We start from the raw sequence: 20,176 nt of genomic DNA, 5'->3' as shown, positions 1-20,176 counted from the left end.
TCTGTCATTATAGTCTATATACTGCAAATACTTCATCAAAATGTGAACAGCAAAACAATAAATAAAACAGTAATAATATAAAAGTTAAAGGTGCAGTGTGTAAATTTTAGCAGCATCTTGAGGTTGCACATTGCAACCAAAGGCTCAGTCCACTGCTCACCCCTCGCTTTTAAAAAGCATAGAAAAGCTACAGTAGCCTAGCCAACCACCGGAAAAACATGTTATCGTCGAAGACAACTTAGTAAAATAACTTAGTCCGTTAACGGCTTCTGTAGAAACATGGCAGCACAAAATGGCCACTTCCACAGATAAAAACGTCTCATTCTAAGGTAATAAAAACATAAAGGTTCATTATGAAAGGTCTTTATACACCCCTGATAATATAGTTTTGTGTATTATTTTGCATTTCTGTCAAGAGATCCTTTTAAAAATCACACACTGCACCTTTAAATATCAAAAATATTAAACTCTTTGTTTGTGCAGGATAATTAATTATAGAATGGCACAATTATAAAGCAAATGTGACAGTTTGTCCCATTAAAAATGTGCTCTTACATGACATTTAATCAAAATATAACCTTTAATAATTTCACTGTACAGTTGACTTCTGAAGTTGAAATAATTTTTATAGTTTTATGTTTAAAACCACCACACAAAACCACGAATTAGAAGCACATGCAGTATAAAAATTTGCCTCAAAACCTTACTGACTAGCCTTTGGAAGAACTTGTATGTGTGGCAACTATTAATCATGACCTATCAAGATTTTACTGTTTGTGATAATAAATAATAAACAAATTAAATAAAATAGAGATTAAGCTGTATGGTAAGCTTTAACTAGATTTTTTGTTTTCCAAAGACAATATGAGAAACGCTTGTTCGCAAATGTCCCTAGGGATTGCGTGGTTGACTATGATGTTGCTAGGGTGTTCTGAACTTCTGACCCACACTATTAGACTTTTTATTGTATATATGCGGTAACTGTACATGTTTTTTACAGTATGATGCCTTTACCGCAGTTCCATTTTACAGTATAATTCCCTTACTGTAACCTAGTTTTAAAAAACACATTGCCTTGAAAGGGAATCAAACAGGGTCACCCGTGTCATAGGTCTGTAATACTACCACAGTGCCACAGGGTCACTTAACAAAAATTACTCGCTACACTCCCCAAGTAGCCTCTTCTATCACTCTCCCGACACTCCGAGGAGTGAAATCTTTTGGTCACTAGTGTTTTGAAGTCTTGAGGTCAAATTCAAATCTGACGGTCAAGCATATATCCATAATCCCTTTCTTGTTTCTATCTACAATTCTCAATAAATTATTTACACTGCTGAAAAACAATTCACATTTTGAAATTAGCTTCACTGCTAAAAGCATAAAAAATAAAATGTATTTCATTTCATAGATATATTTTATTTTTACATTTTATATGCTTTATATCACTGTTTAATTCAACTACAGTAGCACTACCGTTGTTGTTGCTATCGCAAATTCAAAACATACAGTAAATCACTGTAAATTAAATGTTAATACCCACAATGCAATGCACATCACAGTAATGAACTGGAAAAGAAAACAATGTTATTTTACTGGGCATTTTGTGGTAAGTAACTGTAGAAATTACAGTTAAGTCTAACAGTGCGTTTGCTAGGGTGTTTACGGGGTTTAAGAGGCCAGCCCACCCCAAGTCTCTATTATTCCTTCTAGGTATCACTCTAAACCAGTGTTTTTCAAACTGGGGGCCCTAAGATGGTGCCAGTTTTATAAAATACTTTAATTTATCATAAATTCTGTGTAACAAAGCCTCCTAAAAATAAGGCTACTAACCAACAACACTACATTGTATACTTTAATATGTTTTATTTAATTTAAAGTTTTGGAATGTTTTATGTTACCATTTTGAGGGGGCATAAAGGGATGCACCGTACATAATGGGGGCCGCATAAGAGAACAACTGCTTTAAACCTTCTATCACTGAAGGCAAGTGGGATTTTTTCACCCCTACAGTATTTATCATTAAGCAGGCAAGTTGGCAAGTCTGATCACTTAGAAAAGTTACATCACACCTCCTCTAAACAAACGGCACAATTCCTAAAACGATGTACAGAAGTTTGATATTCAACGTTGGAGATTTAAACATACATTTAACCATAATAGTAATAATGATGTTTGTGTTAAATTAGAAATGCATTTAAGAACAATAATAAAAGGAGGCGTTCACCTTTGACCTGGACTTCCCATGTGCGCTTTCCCATACAATGAAAGAATGGTGGATGTTGTCTCCTCACTGTATTCTTTAACCTTTCCACGCTTTAAGTCGTGTATTCCAGTGGTAGTATTCCAAACAGTGTATTTTGTTTTTCCAGGTTTATAAAGTATCAGATGGAACGTCCCAGCACTGAACTCGGGACACTTAAAGCCCAACCCTGATGCTGAAAATTCCCTAGCAGGAAAAAGGAAATTACAGCAGGAAGGTTTACAGACCATCTCAACCCATCTCAACCAACCAAAAACATTCCTCCCTGACCTCGACCAATAAGCACCGGGGATCCATCTTCTCAACCAATCATCAATGTCTCTGTAAACACTCAGGTGAAGCCACATTCAAATCTGTCATTCTGGTAGTAATAAACATCTCTGTCATTCCTGCCAAGTAACACAGCCAGCTTTTGCTTAAGGCCACCGTGTATTTGTGATTGATAAAATGTAGCAAAAATGCTTGGACAGGATAAATAATCTTATCTTATTCATACATGATATGCATGTTGCCGTTAAAAATGGTGCTAGCCTGAATTAAGAAATATAAAACCTAATCCTACAGGATCATAAAAACTCCCACATATTTCCAACAACACACACAAATCACAACCATCATTTCTTTAAACCACAGGGTGCACTGCTACGTTTTCCAGAAACTTCCACTAAACCTGTTTTTCATAGTAAAGCCATTCTGGCTTTGCACTTTACTTCCTGTGATCTCAGCCCAACTTCCTGCCCTCTTCCTGGCTGCATTGGGCCGTGGCTCCTCGGGATGTTTTTACAGGAAGAGTAGGAAAACCTGCACGCCTCTGATAACTCGGCCCTTTCCTCGGGCAGTACAAAAATTCACTTCACACACATGAATGTGGAACAGAAATAAGGCTACCGGCACCCACACACCTCCCCGCAAATCTCTTGTGCGCATGCAGTTACAGCACAGTAACGTTTTTATTTCCACCTCACGCTACAAGGTAACGCAATTACTGAAATCTACGATAGCACTAATACTGGAAGTGGGTTAGGTACAGTTCATTTGAGCTGAATATATCAGTTTTTGGAATCAAACATAAGGGTTCTTTAGGAGTCCTGGTAGATTTCATTACCTTTTGATTTCATCAGACCAAACGGAAATCACTCGTGGTTCTTCTGTTACATAAGACACACCTTGGCGTCTTCATCTGTGGATAGATCGACTTCAGCTGATCTTAAAATGATCCTTATATTAAAATCACTCACTTAAATGCATGCATTAAGGTAGTAAATAACACTATTTTAGATTCTGTAACTACTGTTCAACATTTCTTATACAGTAAAATTGTAGCAGCTGTAATGCACTTTTAAAAGTACAAATATTCATTTGCCTTATTTATTTTTAAATCCTAAAACTGCATAATAACAGGACATTGCTGTTTCAAATACTTTCATAATGTAGGACACTGCTTAAAACATCATGCCAGTTTACCCTGAATCACAAGTCATTTTATTTGAGCCTCTTTCAAGCATTTGCAAGTTACAAAACAACGATTGCAGTTATACGCCCTCATAATGAGATCAAACTTCTGCATACAGGAACTATGGTCTCCATGTCTGCAACATTCACAGGTACACATACATACAGTACATACTGTAGCAGCCTCTCTCATACTCATTCCCACATGGCTTCCTCTCCCTTTGGGCTTTTTGTCACCTCGGTACACAGAACCAGGAACAGTATGATCAGCCAAAGAATGCTGTGAGCAATAATGATGTGTGTACGCTTGTGTGCGTGGGTGTCTCACCTCATCGCTGTCTCAGTGCATCTCCATATCTCAGTGTGAGAATTCACATGCTAAGAGCTGTCACTGCTTCCCAGTACCACTGCACCTCTCCAAGTCCTAGCTCCATCACTATGGCAACCAGAAAAATGGTTCACCAGGAAACTTTGCCTGTGTTTAAAGGGCCAAAGCATAAATCTAGAGCACACGTCCTTCTCTTGCATCTCTTGACGTGTGTGCAAAAGACTCGAGGTTTGCACGTGCAGGGAGTGCCGCGCAGATGTTAAAAAGAGATTGAAGAGGTCAGAGATATGCTGAGAGTGTGTTGGTTTAATGAGTGGGAGTTAGGGCTGAATAGATTGGCCTCAGTCACGACAGAAATCAGTAAGATGTAAAAGAGCGACAGGTACAGAAGGTAAGAGGGCTGTGGCGATGTGAGTCTATTGATGTTGAAAAAATAAACTCGCTTCCAACAAGCAAGCCTTTGACTAGATTAGTCTTTGCCTGAGGATGACATATATAGGGTAAACACAACACTGTTTTACACATCTTTGCGCAAGCACAGTCACATTTTGTAAAGTGTTCAATAATCCCTGTAGAAATGTCCAATAACAATATCCGCATAATCTGGCTGTACAGAAAAAAAAAAAACATACAATGCTTTTACCTTTCAACAAACTCACACACGAGCACACCTAAGAGATAACCAAGGATATATTGGAAATCATCAAACTTACCCAATAAAACCAGGGCACACATTCCACACCATCTCCACTTCCTCTCTGACAATCCGTCTCTGGTTTAAGAAAGTGATTAACTGTGTGTATTTAAATGTATATGTGTAAGAAAAAGAAGAGAGGGAGAAAAGAGGAGAGATAGAGGGAAAGGGAAAGAGAGAAATAGAGGAGGAGAGAGAGGGATAGAGAGAGCGGAGGCAGTGAGACTCTAACTCTATGATAGGAATGCTCAGCTCAGCCCACACAGTGCAAGCATGATACACTGACTGTATGTGTATGTGTGTGTGTAAGAGAGAGAGAGAGAGAGAGAGAGAGAGAGAGAGAAAGAGAGAGAGAGCGAGAGAGAGAGAGAGAGAGAGAGAGAGAGGTTCAGTCTCCCACTTCTTTGCGTGGGCAAGGCCTGAATCTCACTCACAGTCTCTCTCTTACCATCACTCTCTCTATAGCGGCTATTAGAGGAGAACAGCGGAGATGGATGGAAAAAGAGGGGAATTGTGAATGGGCACGCCTGGGGCGGGTGGGAGGGTAGAGAAAGATCCCCAGCAGTGGGCTCGTGGCTGATTGGTTCCGTTTTATGACATACGAAATTTTGCTGACAAACTTTTTATGAGCAGCGGAGGATGAGAGGTTTTGTGATCGCCATGGCAACACGCCAGATGTAAACATCAGCATTGGCGTCCTTCGTTCGACGTGCGTACGGAAAGATCACAAAAATACCATCCTTATGAGAGGTCAGGGTACTGACATGCTATTATGTAACGTGCACTTGCTGTCACACGTATGCATCTGCATAATAATACACAGTTGTGGACAGTTTTATGACTGAAATACAAAGTAACACACACAGTATATGGGTGGAGTAAAAATTAAGCCTTATTTATTTTTGCATCACAGTATCAAAAATAAGATTGATTATTTCACATTACTGTAATGGAAAAAAGAAGTGGGAAAGGTTCTTACACTGCAAAAAATGATTTTCAAGAAAAAAATTTCTGAGTATTTTTGTCTTGTTTTCATCTAAAAATCCTTAAATCAAGATGCTTTTTCTTGATGAGCAAAACGACCCAAGAAAATAAGTCTAGTTTTTAGACTAAAAATATCAAATTTAAGTGATTTTGTGCATAAAACAAGCAAAAAAATCTGCCAATGGGGTAAGCAAATTTTTCTTGAATTTAGTGTTTTAGTAAAATCTTTAAGATTTTTTTTGCTCATCAAGAAAAAGCATCTTAATTTAAGAATTTTTAGATATTTTTACTGAAAACAAGACAAAAATACAAAGAATTTTTTTCTTGAAAATCTTTTTTTGCATTGTGTAAAGGTATAAAGTATTCTTAAGATGCTTTTTCTTGTTGAGCAATACGACCCAAGAAAATAAGTCTAGTTTTTAGACTAAAAATATCAAATCGTTTTGCTAGATAAGACCCTTATGTCTCGTTTGGGATTGTTTATAGTCCTTTGAAACTCCGTTGAAAAAAACTGTTAAGTGTTGAATTAAGTATTAATTGTTGGTGTCTATTAAAGTCCATTATACAACAGTTCTTTCTGGTTCTCGAATCTGATTGGCTAAGAGCTATGCGATATTGTGCTAATATCGGCACTGTAACCGCTTCACCTTTCGTATCATTCCGCCACCTAGTGAATGGAGGTCCTAAGCAGGCTCATCTCTGAATGGAAAAACACAGACGCGCTGTTTTGAATCACTCTCCGTGTATCTCATTAGTTTACTAGCTCATAAATCAGTCTGTGAATCCCCAATCGGAAGTTATTATTGGATGTTACGTTAAAGTTAATGGGAGAAATGTCTTGTCACATCGTGTGGACGATTAACACTTGGAAAGAGGAATATAAACACTCGTTTTTTTTCTGGAGCTATATCTCATAAGAACGCGAAAACACCGTGGAACTGCAGGTAAGCACCGCAGGTTTTAAATGTGGACATTGATCATTTACTTTATCGTGACGTGACTATTAAAACATGTTATGAGATATCGCCACTGGTATAACGTTATTTATAAGCAGCATGCAAAAACATCTCTCTGACACTTATAAAAAACCATTTTATATAGTACTGACAAGAACAAACTTTAATAATAATAATCGAGTGCTCGTATCACGTTAAGAATAAATGAGAAAGCAATAGTAACGTTATACAAGTAGTTTTATTAACTTTTACCTCACGCCAAAACAATAACAACACAAAAGACACTAAATATGAATTAAAAAACAAGTAATAGTTTGATTATGACACTAAATACTGCTGATTTGATCTCATTTTGACGATCATAAACAAACAAGGCCAACATGAGAGCCAGGGTATCTCTGTCAGATATGAAGCCCAGAGAGGGCGGTGGTCAGCGGGGCGAGTGAACACTGACGTCCGCTCATGCTTTGGTTCTCACTTGTACCGAATCTCACTAAGCAAACGTTCAAACAGGCGCTATCTTTACTAATCGACTGCAGATTTAAATATAATACATATACATTCTCGACTGAACTAATCTTAAAACTACACTTTGTGACCAAGAAACGGTAATATAAAGTAACGGCTTTTCCGTCCATTGAGTTGTTATGAGCTTCAAAGCAGCCGAAAGTTTTACCTGTCATTCTGGCCGCCCTCAAATCCGTGGCGGAAGAAGTAGTTCTCAAACAAAGAGGCTTTTAAAATAACTCCGTTGTTGTTTTCTAGTTTTCGTTTTTCAAACGTGTGCCGTCGAACTGTTGTATAAAAGCAATATCGCTCTCGGAGTCGTGTGATATAGCTCTATATCATCACGGCTGTGATTGCCTCCGGCACTCGGCCTACGGCCTCGTGCCTCTGGCCTAATCACAGCCGTGAGGATATAGAGCTATATCACACTCCTACTCGAGCGATATTGCTTAATTAAAATGAGAAAAATCCTGCAATGCTTTCCTCAAAAAACACAATTTCCTCTCGACCGAACAAAGAAAGACATCAACATTTTGGATGACATGGTGGTGAGTGAATTATCTGGATTTTTCTTTTAAGAAAATGTACTATTCCTTTAAATTTGATATTTTTGGTCTAAAAACCAGACCAACTCTCCTGGGTCGCCTTGCTCATCATGAAAAAGCATCTTAATTTAAGAATTTTTAGATATTTTTACTGAAAACAAGACAAAAATACTAAGAAATTTTTTTCTTGAAAATCATTTTTTGCAGTGTGAAAGGAAACAAAGTATTCTTAAGATGCTTTTTCTTGATGAGCAAAACGACCCAAGAAAACAAGTCCAGCCCTTAGACCAAAAACATCAAATTTAAGTGATTTCGTGCACAAAACAAGCAAAAAAATCCGCCAATGGGGCAAGCAAATTTTTCCTGAATTTAGTGTTTTAGAAAAAAATTCAAGATTTTTTTGCTTACCTCAGTGGCAGATTTTTTGCTTGTTTTATGCACGAAATCACTTAAATTTGATATTTTCTTGGGTCGTTTTGCTCATCAAGAAAAAGCATCTTAATTTAAGAATTTTTTAGATATTTTTACTGAAAACATTTTAAGAACATTTTTTCTTGAAAATCCTTTTTTGCAGTGTAGGTATCATGAAAATGATGTCACAATGCTATTTTTTCTTTGTCTCAAAAACAGGCTTTACTTTCTTTAAGCAAAGGTTAATTTCTCATTTCTTGTTTTGAGGTATAATATGGGCTCGAATATTTACTTATATATTTACAGCTGCAAGCAATTTTGAGGAATCTAAATAAGGCAAAGTGAAAGGCAACTGGTCTTACAGCCTAACAACTTCTCATTCCTTCCAAATGAAATCCAGTCGCCATCTCTGTAGCAACTTCTTATTCATGAAAACTAATATTCTAGACATGCAGGAGAAAATGCTTACAGCAGTACAAAGGTATAGGACACTGGGGAGGTTGTGAACAAATTGCACATTGGCCAGTCGTAATTATTATGAATAGGATTATAAGGAACCTCAGTGCAATATCATCAGCGTCCCCGAGCGCAGCTGCACGTGAAGGAGTTGCACAAGGAGGCCCTCAGAGCTCCTCTGCATATGTCCTGTGCTGCGCTGTGCTGTGTTTGGGGGCCACCTCCTGGATGAGATCTATAAATTCACTCTTCTCTAAACAGGCTTTGCACTCTTCACCCCATGAGGCCAATACTCGCTTCAGCTCCAGCACTCGCATTTTAGACAAAACATCTCTGCTCCAGTCCAGCACCGGATGTTCTGAAATGTATACAAGAATTAAATGATCTCTTAAGGTCATCATGTTACATTATTACATGTTACATCATTGCTACAGTACCTTTAAGACTAATAATAAGCAAGATAAAAATGTAAATGACCTCTGATATATAAATGTGGTGGTCACATATGTTAATGGTTCTGAGATCACAATGACGCATTCTGAATGCCCATTTTTTTGTCATCTTTGTTGCCATAAATGGTCAGGTCAGTCTGAAGAAGAAGCTTTGCGTTGCGTAAGTATATAAAAAATTTTTTTTCATGAATATGCCATTATCTCAACGATGTTAATGTCTGTACAGTGTTGACCCCGATCTATTCCAAACCTGGTGTTGTTAAAAAGCCTATTTTGCATAATCACATACCGTATCTAAGCTCACAGATTTGGCTGTCTCTGCGTTGAAGTCTTTGGCAGATTTTCTGGACAGGAACGTGTGCACTGAGGGGGCGGCTCACCTCACCTGTCACTTTGGCTGCTGCATCACTTGAGGCTCCGAGGTAATAACACTGAAAAAAGAAAATGAAGATGCAGGTTTGAGTTACAAGCCCTAATGGACTATGTTCAATATAACAAGTGGTACATATGAATAATTGAACAATGTTTGTTTATGCCGTGTTCTCTTGGTAAGGAACTAGTCCCTAAAGACGGGCCAGCAACCAAAGAGCAGAAAATGATAAATCGAGCAGTTCTTACAAGTCTGTTCTCTTTCCCTGAAGCCTGAGCACATGTTTTGATGAGACCCTCCTCCACCAGCTCTGGGGAAAGCTCGGTATGCCGGAGAACTAGTGAGTTGTAAAGGCGCTCCAGGAAATTCGCACACACTGCAAAACACACAAATGCACGTTTACATTGAATAAAGATTTATCCTGGAGATAATATGAAACATTATTGTTATGAAATAACTCGGTAACACTATAGAAAGTGCAATAGGTATATTTTTACAGTATCTATTATTCATTACATCATACAAATACAATTGTTCATGTCTTTAAAAATGTTGAATTTAACATTAAGATTAGTCAATGCTGTATACGTATTGTTTAGTATTGTTAATAATGTTAACTAACAGAATGGTACAAGGTTTATTGTTAACAATAAAAATTACTGATCATTCTGCAAGTCACATTTTAAGCAATGTTGTTTTATGACTATAAATTATTTTATTTAATAAATATAATAAATAACATTTCAAATAATTGTTGTTCTGTTTCCAAATGTGTCATATTTAGTGTTACATGGATTTTAGTGTTGCACACCTTATGCCACACAAAGCCTGATCCTTTTCAAAATGAACTTTTTCACAGTATTTACTGTGACAGCCCGCATGCACTTGCGTAAAATAACTCAGCGAAGTTCAAGCAACTATTTTTAAACTCAGGGGCTCGTGCTCGTTGACACCCAAAAAATATGAATCTCACCTTCGCATTCTTCCGCATCAGTAACAGGGAATAAAACAATACATAAAAGAAAAAGTGACAAGGGAGTGGCAAAGGAGTTGGTTAAAAACATGACTCCGATTAAAACGCGTTTATGGAGACGCACTTTTCGGAGGACTTCAATACCCACAACACACCTCGCTCTTGTTGTCTGAGGGTGTGGTTTCAGTGGCTTCTTTTCGCTTACGTCATGCGTTCCGTCAGATTATTGGCTTTTTGATTGGTTAAGAATTCGAGCTTCTCGCTTGTGAATCGACAGACCTTTTAAGCCCATCCTTTCTAATTTGCATACTTGTACCGGCTTCCGGTGGTTCTCTGGAAACATGGCTGCTATCGGCGTGCACTTTGGATACACATGTGCCTGTGTTGCTATATTTAAGGTAAGTTTTTACGAGACTATTTCACTTTACTACAGAATAATCAAATTACATAGTCCATACATATATGAAGCTAGCCAAAGAAAATATGAGGCATACGTTTGTTTATTCAACTGTGGCAATGGTCTTAACAATCTTTTTGCCAAAGAACAGACCTTGCCAGATTTATATAACGTTACATATTGTAATATTAATAAAATATTATTTGACTATTTTCTGACAGGATGGGCGAGCAGATGTTGTGGCTAATGATGCCGGGGACAGAGTTACACCAGCTGTGGTGGCATACAGAGAGACTGAACAGGTCATTTACACATAGAGATGCTGCATTCAGAGTCAAGACTTGTTATTATGAATGCTGTCAGATCCCAGAGATCAAAACTTTTATCCATGCATGTTTTAATACAATGAGCCTTCATGGCAGATTACCTGTCATATCTATATTCAGTGTTTTGATGAATGAAGCAAGGATGTTAGGTTATGAATGAATAATAGTATTTCTTCACTTATTATTTGTTTTTTATAGATAGTTGGAATCGCTGCCAAGCAGGGAAGAATACGAAACGCCACCAATACTGTTGTCAAAGTGAAGCAGATCCTGGGCAGACGCTATGTTAGGCCAGTGGTTCTCAAACTGGGGGCCCCGGTTTTATGAGATTTTATAAAATACATTAATTTATCATGAATTCTGTGTAATTAAACCTTAAAAATAAAGCTACTAACCAACAGCACTACATTGTATATTTTAATAAGTTTTGTTTAATTAAAATGTCATGTTTTACAATGTTTTATGTCATACATTTTCTTTGGTGGAGAATGGGGGCCATCGTACACAAGGGGGGCCGCACGCTGGAAAAAGTTTGAGAACCACTGTGTTAGGCAACATGTTCTTAAATAGTTTTTTAAAGATATTTTTATATTTACCCAGAACTTTATGCTTACAATATGATAAAGAGTCTTAAAGGAACAGTCCCACATTTTGAGAATTTAGCTTATTCACCATATCCCCCAGAGTTAGATAAGTCCATACATACCTTTCTCATCTCTCTGCGTGCTGTAACTCTGTCTGACGCAGCCCCCGCTAGCTTAGCTTAGCACAAAGACTAAAAGTAAATGGCTCCAGCTAGCATACCGCTCACAATAAGTGACAAAATAACGCAAACATTTTCCTATTTAGGTGTCGTAATGTGTATAGTCACAGCATGTACAAATAACAGGGTCATATGAGACACAGCGATCTTTTAATCATATACATACTGGGAACTATATTTTCAGAAGGCGAAGCACTGCTACTGGGCTGAGTGATTTGCTCACAGCACCCGAGAAGCCTCCTGGTGAGGAGCAGAGAGTTCGGTCAGAGTTGAGCAAATCACTCCGCCCAAGTAGCAGTGCTTTGCCTTCTGAGAATATAGTTCCCAGGATGTATACAGTTAAAAGATGGCTGTGTCTCATATCACCTTGTTATTTGTACACAATGTGACTATACAAATCACAACACATAAATAGGAAAATGTTTGCGTTATTTTGTCACTTATTGGGAGCAGTATGCTAGCTGGAGCCATTTACTTCCAGTCTTTGTGCTGTGCTAAGCTAGCGGGGGCTGTGTCAGACAGAGTGATAGCACGCACGGAGATGAGAAAGGTATGTATGGACTTATCTAACTCTGGGGGATACAGAGAATAAGCTAAATTCCCAAAATGTGGGCCCGTTCCTTTAAGTAGTAATCCAACTTGAAGTAAATGAATGATAAATGTTCATGATGACTCAAGGATTAAAAAAATTTTCAGCTATGATGACCCAGATGCCCAGGCACACAGAGAAGAAAGCAAGTGCATTGTGAGTATATAATGCTATTTTGCTTATGTGCAACCCCAGGAAATTGTGATATTTAAACATTTATAGCATTCATATGTGTCTTTTCAAATTGTTTCAAGGTTGTCAACAAAGGTGACCTACCTAGGTATGAAATCGACACGGGGGAGACAACGAAATGTGTGTCGCCTGATGATGTAGCTAAATTAATCTTTCATAAAATGAAAGGTACTTTTTTCGGTTTGCTCACCATTTTTTGTCATATTAGTCAGTATGTCTTATGTAGGCTCGTCATTACGTTCATGTTCTCTGCAGAGACGGCACAGTCAGCATTGGGTTCAGATGTGAAAGATGCGGTCATTACAGTGCCTTTTGAGTTTGGAGAAATGCAGAAGAATGCACTTAGGTATGTGACTTCCTTTAAAGAGATTGTGTTACTTGCCTAATGGGTAAAGCATTGCATTTACAGCATGCACACATTGATGTATACCTTGAGTCACTGAGTAACGATAAACCTTCTTATGACTCTTCGTGTCTGTCTTTTGGGATTTTTTTAATAATCATGATGCGTTGCAGGCAAGCTGCCGAAAGTTCCGGGTTTAATGTTCTCCGGCTGATTCACGAACCGTCTGCTGCCCTTTTGGCTTATGGTATTGGACAGGACTCACCGCTGGGGAAAAGGTATAGCTAAGGTGTATTTGAGATTTACAGTTTCATTTGAATTAGGTTACATCCCAAAATGTCATTTATTCTCTGCACTTTCATACAACAGTCATGTCCTTGTGTACAAACTTGGAGGCACATCGCTGACCGTCACCATCCTTGAGGTGAACAGTGGAATGTACCGAGTCCTTGCGACGCAGACAGATCACAGGACGGGAGGAGAGAGCTTCACACTTGAGCTCGCAAAGCATCTTGCCGCAGAGTTCAAAAAGTCTGTAGATTCTAGGGTGCTTGTATGCATATGCTGTTTTTATTATGTTTGCATGTTATAGTTGTCCTTATGTGTGTCTGCAGGACGTATAAGCAGGATGTGACTGGTAACCCTAGGGCGATGCTAAAGCTTATGAATAGTGCCGATATGGCCAAGCACACACTGTCTACCCTGGGCAGCGCTAATTGCTTCGTGGATTCTCTTTATGATGGCATGGACTTTGAGTGCAATGTGTCGAGGTAAGCTGATGAAGATCTTGTCTGTTTTTAAGTGAATAAATAATATCTGCTGCTCCGGATGTAATGCTCGGTCCTTTTCGTAGAGCCCGTTTTGAGCTGATATGCTCCAGCCTCTTCAGTAAAAGCATTCAGCCAATCAAAAGTCTCCTTGAGCAAGTAAACCTGTCCACCTCAGACATCAACAAGGTAATGAAACTTTTGAGTGCCTCTCTGTCCACATATAACAATAGAATGGAAACTTTAAATGAAATTTCGATCTTGTCTTAGGTCGTTCTTTGTGGAGGCTCAGCTCGAATTCCCAAGTTGCAACAGATGATCAGAGATCTGTTCCCAGACGTGGAGCTGCTGAACTCCATCCCCCCAGATGAGGTCATTCCAATAGGCGCTGCCATGCAGGCTGGCATCCTGGTGGGAAAAGAGAGCCTGGCACTCGGAGAAGATTCCATCACTGTAGACTGCTGCGCCAGTGACATCACTGTCAAGGTGAAGATCTTAAGTAATATTTAGGTTATTAATCAGCGGATTGTTTGTGTTCTTTATCTGTGGAATTCTGTCTGCATCTTTTACAGGAGGTAGATGACTCAGGCGAGGAGGTTTTCACTGTTTTGTTCCCATCCGGCACACCTCTCCCTGCCCGCCGCCAACACACACTACAGGGTCCTGGCAGCCTGTCGTCAGTCAGCCTGGAGCTGTACCAGGCACAGCGAGCCATCGCACAGATTGGAACCCCTAATAAAATATTTGTATGAATCTAAAAAAGGGAGGGATGTTGCACAGTAGGCTGCAAAATAAACCTTAGTCTCGCGTAGCCAGACCTTCAATACTGAAGGTCTGGTGTTTTTCGCTGCTTTTTCTGGACAAAGCCCGCCCACGAGCTGTTTGACCGACACGTCAAACAACCTAGCACAGTTTGTTTCGTCTAGCGCCACGTTTCGGACTCCCCACAATAACGAGCCGGCTGGCAACAAGTCAGTTATTGAAATAACCAGCCGCAACCGATTAACATCTAAATAAACAACATTACTCACCATAGAACAATGTTGTGCACTTCATCAACAGCCACAGCAATGAGACGCTCCAGTTAAACATCTGTTTTAAGCATATCCCTTCACTTTTTAACACATCCAAGCAATTCAGGAGAACCAAACTTTTTGACTCCACTAACTGCCTCAAGCAAAACTCTTGGACATCTTTTCGAGAGTCTGTGCCGCGAACTTTGCATATTTTTGAGAATCCAATGTTTAGCTGATCGTGATAACTGTTACGCATCTCCTGGAAATCCGGTTTATTTCAACCAACCAAAGACGACTTCCACATTCTCACGGGGTTTCCAGAAAAGTGTACGAAAAACATCAGACATTCAGCCAACAGTCTGTGGGCGTGACGTCTGAGGTTGAGACTAGGAGATTCTTGACCCAGGGTTAAGTATGAACAGTGTGAAACAGATAACCCAGGATTACACAGGGTTAAATTTTTACAGAGTGAAAAGCCCTCATGAGTACCAAATTATTAAAATAATAAAAAAGTAACCAATTGAAAAAGCAGCGAAAATGATGACTTTGGTTATTCAAATGCTCCTGCAATTATAGAAATACCCCCACAAAAATATATTGATTTGAGACCTTATTTCGCTTGTAGATTATTATAAAGTTTCTTTTTAGAAAAATAGTCACTATTAGGGTTGTGACAATTAATCGGGCAAATGCGCGTTTTCTCAATGAATGAATTACGGTGAAATGCTGCCACAATCAAAAGCCAGGGGGCGCTTTCGTGCAGAAACTCCATTTGTGCCACAGAAGAAGTATCATTACAAACACTATTCCAGGAAATATCTACAGGAATATTTATATCGCTGTTCTTCAAATTGTTTCAGGTATTTTCATGATAATATTTTGAATGATTGTGTTTGACGGGAGTTGCTTTTTTAAATACTCGTTATAAACGAGTCAAACTCATAGTGATTTTATTGATAAGGACTTCCTACTGATCACGGAGCCATAGTACATGCACAAGCTATGCATGAAACACTGAATCGGAGCCTTACCTTTAGTAGGGGTGGAACGGTACATGTATTCGTTTCGAATCGGTACGAGGGGTCACGGTTCGGTGCATGAATTTAAACGGAGAATACACAGTATGAAAAACTTGCGTGCAAAAAATTAATGTAATGCGGAACTACTGTTAGATACGCGGGTTCTTTATGGACAGCTAATCTGTAGCCCCGCTTTAGCTCTGACGCTCTGATTGGCGCCGATGCAGCCGATCTCCGCCTATGTATGCGCTCTATCAGAGCCCGTCTACATTCTCTGGCACTCTGCAGTTTTTGTCAGGTTGACGGTCAGTGACAGTGAGTGAGTGAGTGAGTGAGATAGCAGCGACAGCGAGTATGGCAAATGGTGGTGAGGATCCGCCGGCCTCTTTAAGATCGCAAGTTTGGCAAAACTTAACTTTTCCAGTCAGTTACAATAGTACAGGCGAGAGAGTGGTGGAAAAGACGAGGACTGTGTGTCGGCGTTTTCAGCAGTTGTTGGGTATGTGAGTGGAAGTACATCTAAACAGGGCTCTCAAGTCTCACGCATTCACCATGAGACACACGCATTTCAGTCATTTCAAACGCCACACCTTGTATTTATCACGCTGAGAAGATAAATTGTCCTGTTAATATACAATTAATGGACGAAGCGCAGGCATACGCAGGGCAGTTCTGTCGAGTTCAGCTGCTTTCAGTTTTTAAAGTGTGCTCAACTTTACGCAGCGCCATCAGCGTCAGAGTACCGCGAGAAATCTTGCGGAGGAGGTTGTTTTCAAATCGCTCTCGTGTTACTCTGACGTCATCCACTTGTCGTTTCTTGCAGCGCCTCGTGAAGTCGTACACACCTATTAATGCATCCTACAAGCCTACATTTTTTTTGTTCTTTAGTACATTAATATGAAATAAATGTGCTAAAATGTCATTTAAAAATGTATTTAGGTAACTTGTACTCATCTTTCATACAAAGATGGGTTTCAAATGTATTACAAGTTTATAAATGTTTGTTATACAAGATAGTAGTATGTTAAATGCATTTCGGTTAATATTCATGACATCTCACAATAACATAAGGACACCTATGTTTTTAAGATTATCTTAAGTACTAAAAAAAATTTGCCTTCTGCATTTTTGTTTTGCTTTTCCCTCCATTGTACAAAAATTGAACCGAACCGTGACGTCTGAACCGAGGTACGAACTGAACCGTGACTTCTGTGTGCCGTTCCCCCCCTCCTTATTTTTAGACGGGTCTTTTCAATGGAAACGCGATGCATGGATGCACATCCTTAGGCACTATAAAAAACAATGAAGGATCATAAGTTACCAGCAAGTTAAACCCGTAATGTGACATGACTTCAGGGTTCCTATTGGTTATGGAATTTCTGGAATATCATGGAAATTTCAAAGGCCTATTCAAGTCCCCAGACATTGAAAGTCAGTAAATTCTACATATCTTTGGTCCAAGTTGTGGAATATCAGGGTTTATTTGTAACGCAGCTACTTTACATATTAAAACAGGGCCGAGCAATCTGTGCTTTTGGTCTTTTTCTTTTACTGTCAGAAGATGTCATGTGAAGTTTTGATTTGTTTTGGTAAAGATATTAAACAAAGAGGGTTTTGGAGGCATGAAAGTACATTTCTTCATCATATGTTTTTTTATCTCTGAGTTGGGTCACCAAAATCAACCTTGTATTGTTTTAATCACTGTCTTGTTACCTAAAACATAACAACATTTTAAAATCATGTCAGCAACTCCTAGTAACTGATAGCTGGGATTGAAAACGTATTTACACAGCGGGGTTAGTTGTCACACAGTGTTACAGTATTTAATACAATGTTTTCATTTCATTACCAATGTAAATACTATTCATCAAAATGATAACTGTTAATACAATATCAGGGGAAATAACAGATTTTTTTGTCTTAATTGGTGAAGCACTTTTAAAAAAAACTTATTTCTAGGCATTGCTGCATAATACAAGGATGGTTAGATGAAGGATCATGGATGAATGAATGTGTGGATATCTATCTATTATAGGCAGATATATAAACAATATCCACTTTTAGTATATAGACAGAATTTGATTTTAATTATTTGTGTTTAAACCAAATTTTCTAGCAGGTGTTACAACAAACCCTCTATTTTTTACAATTAACAACAATTAAGTTGTAACGTTTGCACTCCTGTCTCTTTCGGTGTCAACGGAAGGTCCCACAAACAAACTTTAAGTGTTCATTTGTAGCAGATATGTCTGTGTTGATTGGCTGTATCATTCAAAAAAATATTTAGGTTAATCAGTGTTTCCCAATCCTGGTCCTCGGGCACCCCCTCCCAGAAAGTTTTAGATGTCTCTTTATTTAACACACCTGATTTAACTCATCAGCTTGTTAGGGAGACATGTTTACCATTTTGGAAGGAGGCTGATGAGTTGAATCAGGTGTTTTAAATAAGGAGACATCTAAAACTTTCTGGGAGGGGGTGCCCGAGGACCAGGATTGGGAAACACTGGGTTAGATTAATCATTTTTTTACACACATTAAAAAAGCGTTAGGTTGTGCCCCTCTCCTCTATCATAGATTGCATTTAATGTTTTTGGGTGTGTTTTTTAGATTGTACTTGGAGATCTGGAACCTAAAGATGAGATGCACGACATTGTCACAGTTCTTACAATGAAGAGGTAATGAAAACATAAAGCTTTTTGAGTACATACAGTAATACTAAGTACAGTAATAATGCTACTGAACATACATTTTTGGGGTGGTTTCCTAGACAGAGTTTAGATTAATCCAGGACTAGGCCTTAGTTATATTAGAATATTTAAGTAGTTTTTACAAACATACCTTACAAAAAATAACTGGTGTGTATTTTGAGACAAAACAGTTCAGACAGCTCAAACATGCATTTAAAGTCTGGTACTAGGCTTACAATCACTGACCATGTTAAGCTTGGTGTCTAAACTGTCTGTTGTCTTTTACTTTCAGAGATGGTTCACTGCATGTGACGTGCACAGAGCAGGGCAGTGGCAAATCTGAAGCCGTTACCATAGAAACGGCAGCGGCAGCATCATAATCTTGAATCACATTGCAATCTTTATTTCGTACTGTAACTTGAACACCTGCATGTGATGTGTGAGGTTTTCCTGTTTGTATGTGCTCTAGATCTGTCAGCAAACAGATCCTCTCATTTTGTAACGTGGAAATTCTTGTTTGTTATAGGAACAGATCATAATGTCATCATTTACTCATTCTCATGTCATTTCAAAACCCTTTGCTGTCACATTCATACTAAAGTCAAGTCTTGTTTCATAGGTTTGCTATATTGAAGCTTTGTGTCAAAATGCAAGTAATTCACTGATAATCTTCATCTCTTTAACAGTATATGGGTTTGCAATAACATGAGTAAATATTTATAGAATATTCTTTGACTGTTTTTTAATGTCCCGTGTATGTTCATTTACTCCCTTTTTTGCTCCTGGAGGTGTGTCAGTACCATGTGTTATTACATTACCTGCATCACATCATTATAATGAATAAATAGTACTGATGTATGTTACAACAAATTGGAGAAAGCCAGATGAATAAGTTGTTTAACAAGTACATGATTTCATTCCAGTAAATAGATCAACCGTCTTTATCAGGCTTTCCAGAAGATGGAAGGGTAGAGCAGGTGGGGTTGAGATGTATATGCATGTCTTACTGATAATATCATCTCACGTGTGCTGTAGGTTTTACTAGTGCAGTCGTGCACAGGTGCAACGTTACACTTTTGTTCTCCATTATGTCATGTGAAACTATGAGACAATAAAGATCACAAACCCTTAGTTTGTTTACAGTAAATATGTGTTGTACGGCTTTTTGAAGTTCTATTAAATATTAAAGGAGACATTTTACAAGACTTTTTCAAAATGTCAAATAAATCTTGGTGCCCCCAGAGTACATATGTGAAGTTTTGCCTCAAAATACCATATAGATAACTTCTTATAACATGTTAAAATTGCCACTTTGTAGGTGTGAGCAAAACGGTGCCGTTTTGGGTGTGTCCTTTAAAATGCAAATTAGTTGATCACTGCACTAAATGGCAGTGTCATGGTTGGATAGTGCAGATTAAGGGGTGGTATTATCCCCTTCTGACTTCACAAGGGGAGACAAAAAAGTTATTTTTGCACATGCTTGCAGAAAATTGTTCACCAAAACTTAGTGATGGTCGCCTTCGAAGCACTGCTTCATGAGGCTTCGAAACTTTTACGAATCTTTTGTTTCGAATCAATTGGTTCGGAGCTTGTTTCAAACTGGCCAAGTCACGTGATTTTAGCAATCAAGGCTCCATTACGTCATAAGTTTCGAAAATCAGATGATTCCCCACTAGGGGGAGTTGATCA

The 20,176-nt window shown here is 38.5% G+C and overlaps 3 protein-coding genes across 12 annotated transcripts in view; 1 reads left to right on the top strand and 2 right to left on the bottom strand.

The window, feature by feature from the left end:
* shank3b (SH3 and multiple ankyrin repeat domains 3b) overlaps positions 1-5,666 on the bottom strand; it is a 35,289-nt gene extending 29,623 nt beyond the window's left edge. For 2 of the 10 annotated variants that reach the window (XM_073872387.1, XM_073872408.1), the window contains exon 1: positions 2,225-2,906. The gene's annotated coding sequence lies outside the window, so the exon portion shown is untranslated. Of the gene's footprint in view, positions 1-2,224; positions 2,907-3,365; positions 3,441-4,040; positions 4,188-4,753 lie in introns of those variants that run through there. The other 8 variants (XM_073872123.1, XM_073872353.1, XM_073872181.1 and 5 more) reach the window with 7 other exon arrangements.
* Positions 5,667-8,543: 2,877 nt separating this feature from the next.
* On the bottom strand, positions 8,544-10,549 carry cdnf (cerebral dopamine neurotrophic factor). Its single transcript, XM_055191179.2, has 4 exons — positions 10,389-10,549; positions 9,664-9,791; positions 9,335-9,476; positions 8,544-8,951 (listed from the first exon to the last, which is right to left on the bottom strand). The coding sequence occupies exons 1-4, from the start codon at positions 10,477-10,479 to the stop codon at positions 8,761-8,763; spliced, it is 552 nt and encodes a 183-aa protein (XP_055047154.2). The 5' UTR covers positions 10,480-10,549; the 3' UTR covers positions 8,544-8,760.
* A 91-nt stretch (positions 10,550-10,640) lies between these two features.
* hspa14 (heat shock protein 14) lies at positions 10,641-19,735 on the top strand. The gene is made up of 14 exons (XM_073872074.1): positions 10,641-10,786; positions 11,007-11,087; positions 11,310-11,397; positions 12,576-12,619; positions 12,718-12,823; positions 12,911-13,001; positions 13,172-13,276; positions 13,368-13,529; positions 13,613-13,768; positions 13,852-13,954; positions 14,036-14,251; positions 14,338-14,491; positions 18,412-18,475; positions 18,780-19,735. Exons 1-14 carry the CDS (start codon positions 10,730-10,732, stop codon positions 18,865-18,867), a joined length of 1,515 nt encoding a protein of 504 aa, XP_073728175.1. The 5' UTR covers positions 10,641-10,729; the 3' UTR covers positions 18,868-19,735.
* The last annotated feature ends 441 nt before the right edge of the window (positions 19,736-20,176 follow it).

This window comes from Misgurnus anguillicaudatus, chromosome 1, assembly GCF_027580225.2.
Source record: "Misgurnus anguillicaudatus chromosome 1, ASM2758022v2, whole genome shotgun sequence".
In the NCBI taxonomy this organism is placed as follows: domain Eukaryota; kingdom Metazoa; phylum Chordata; class Actinopteri; order Cypriniformes; family Cobitidae; genus Misgurnus; species Misgurnus anguillicaudatus.
The sequence above is the reverse complement of the archived record's forward strand: the minus strand, read 5'-3'. Positions and strand labels throughout refer to the sequence as shown.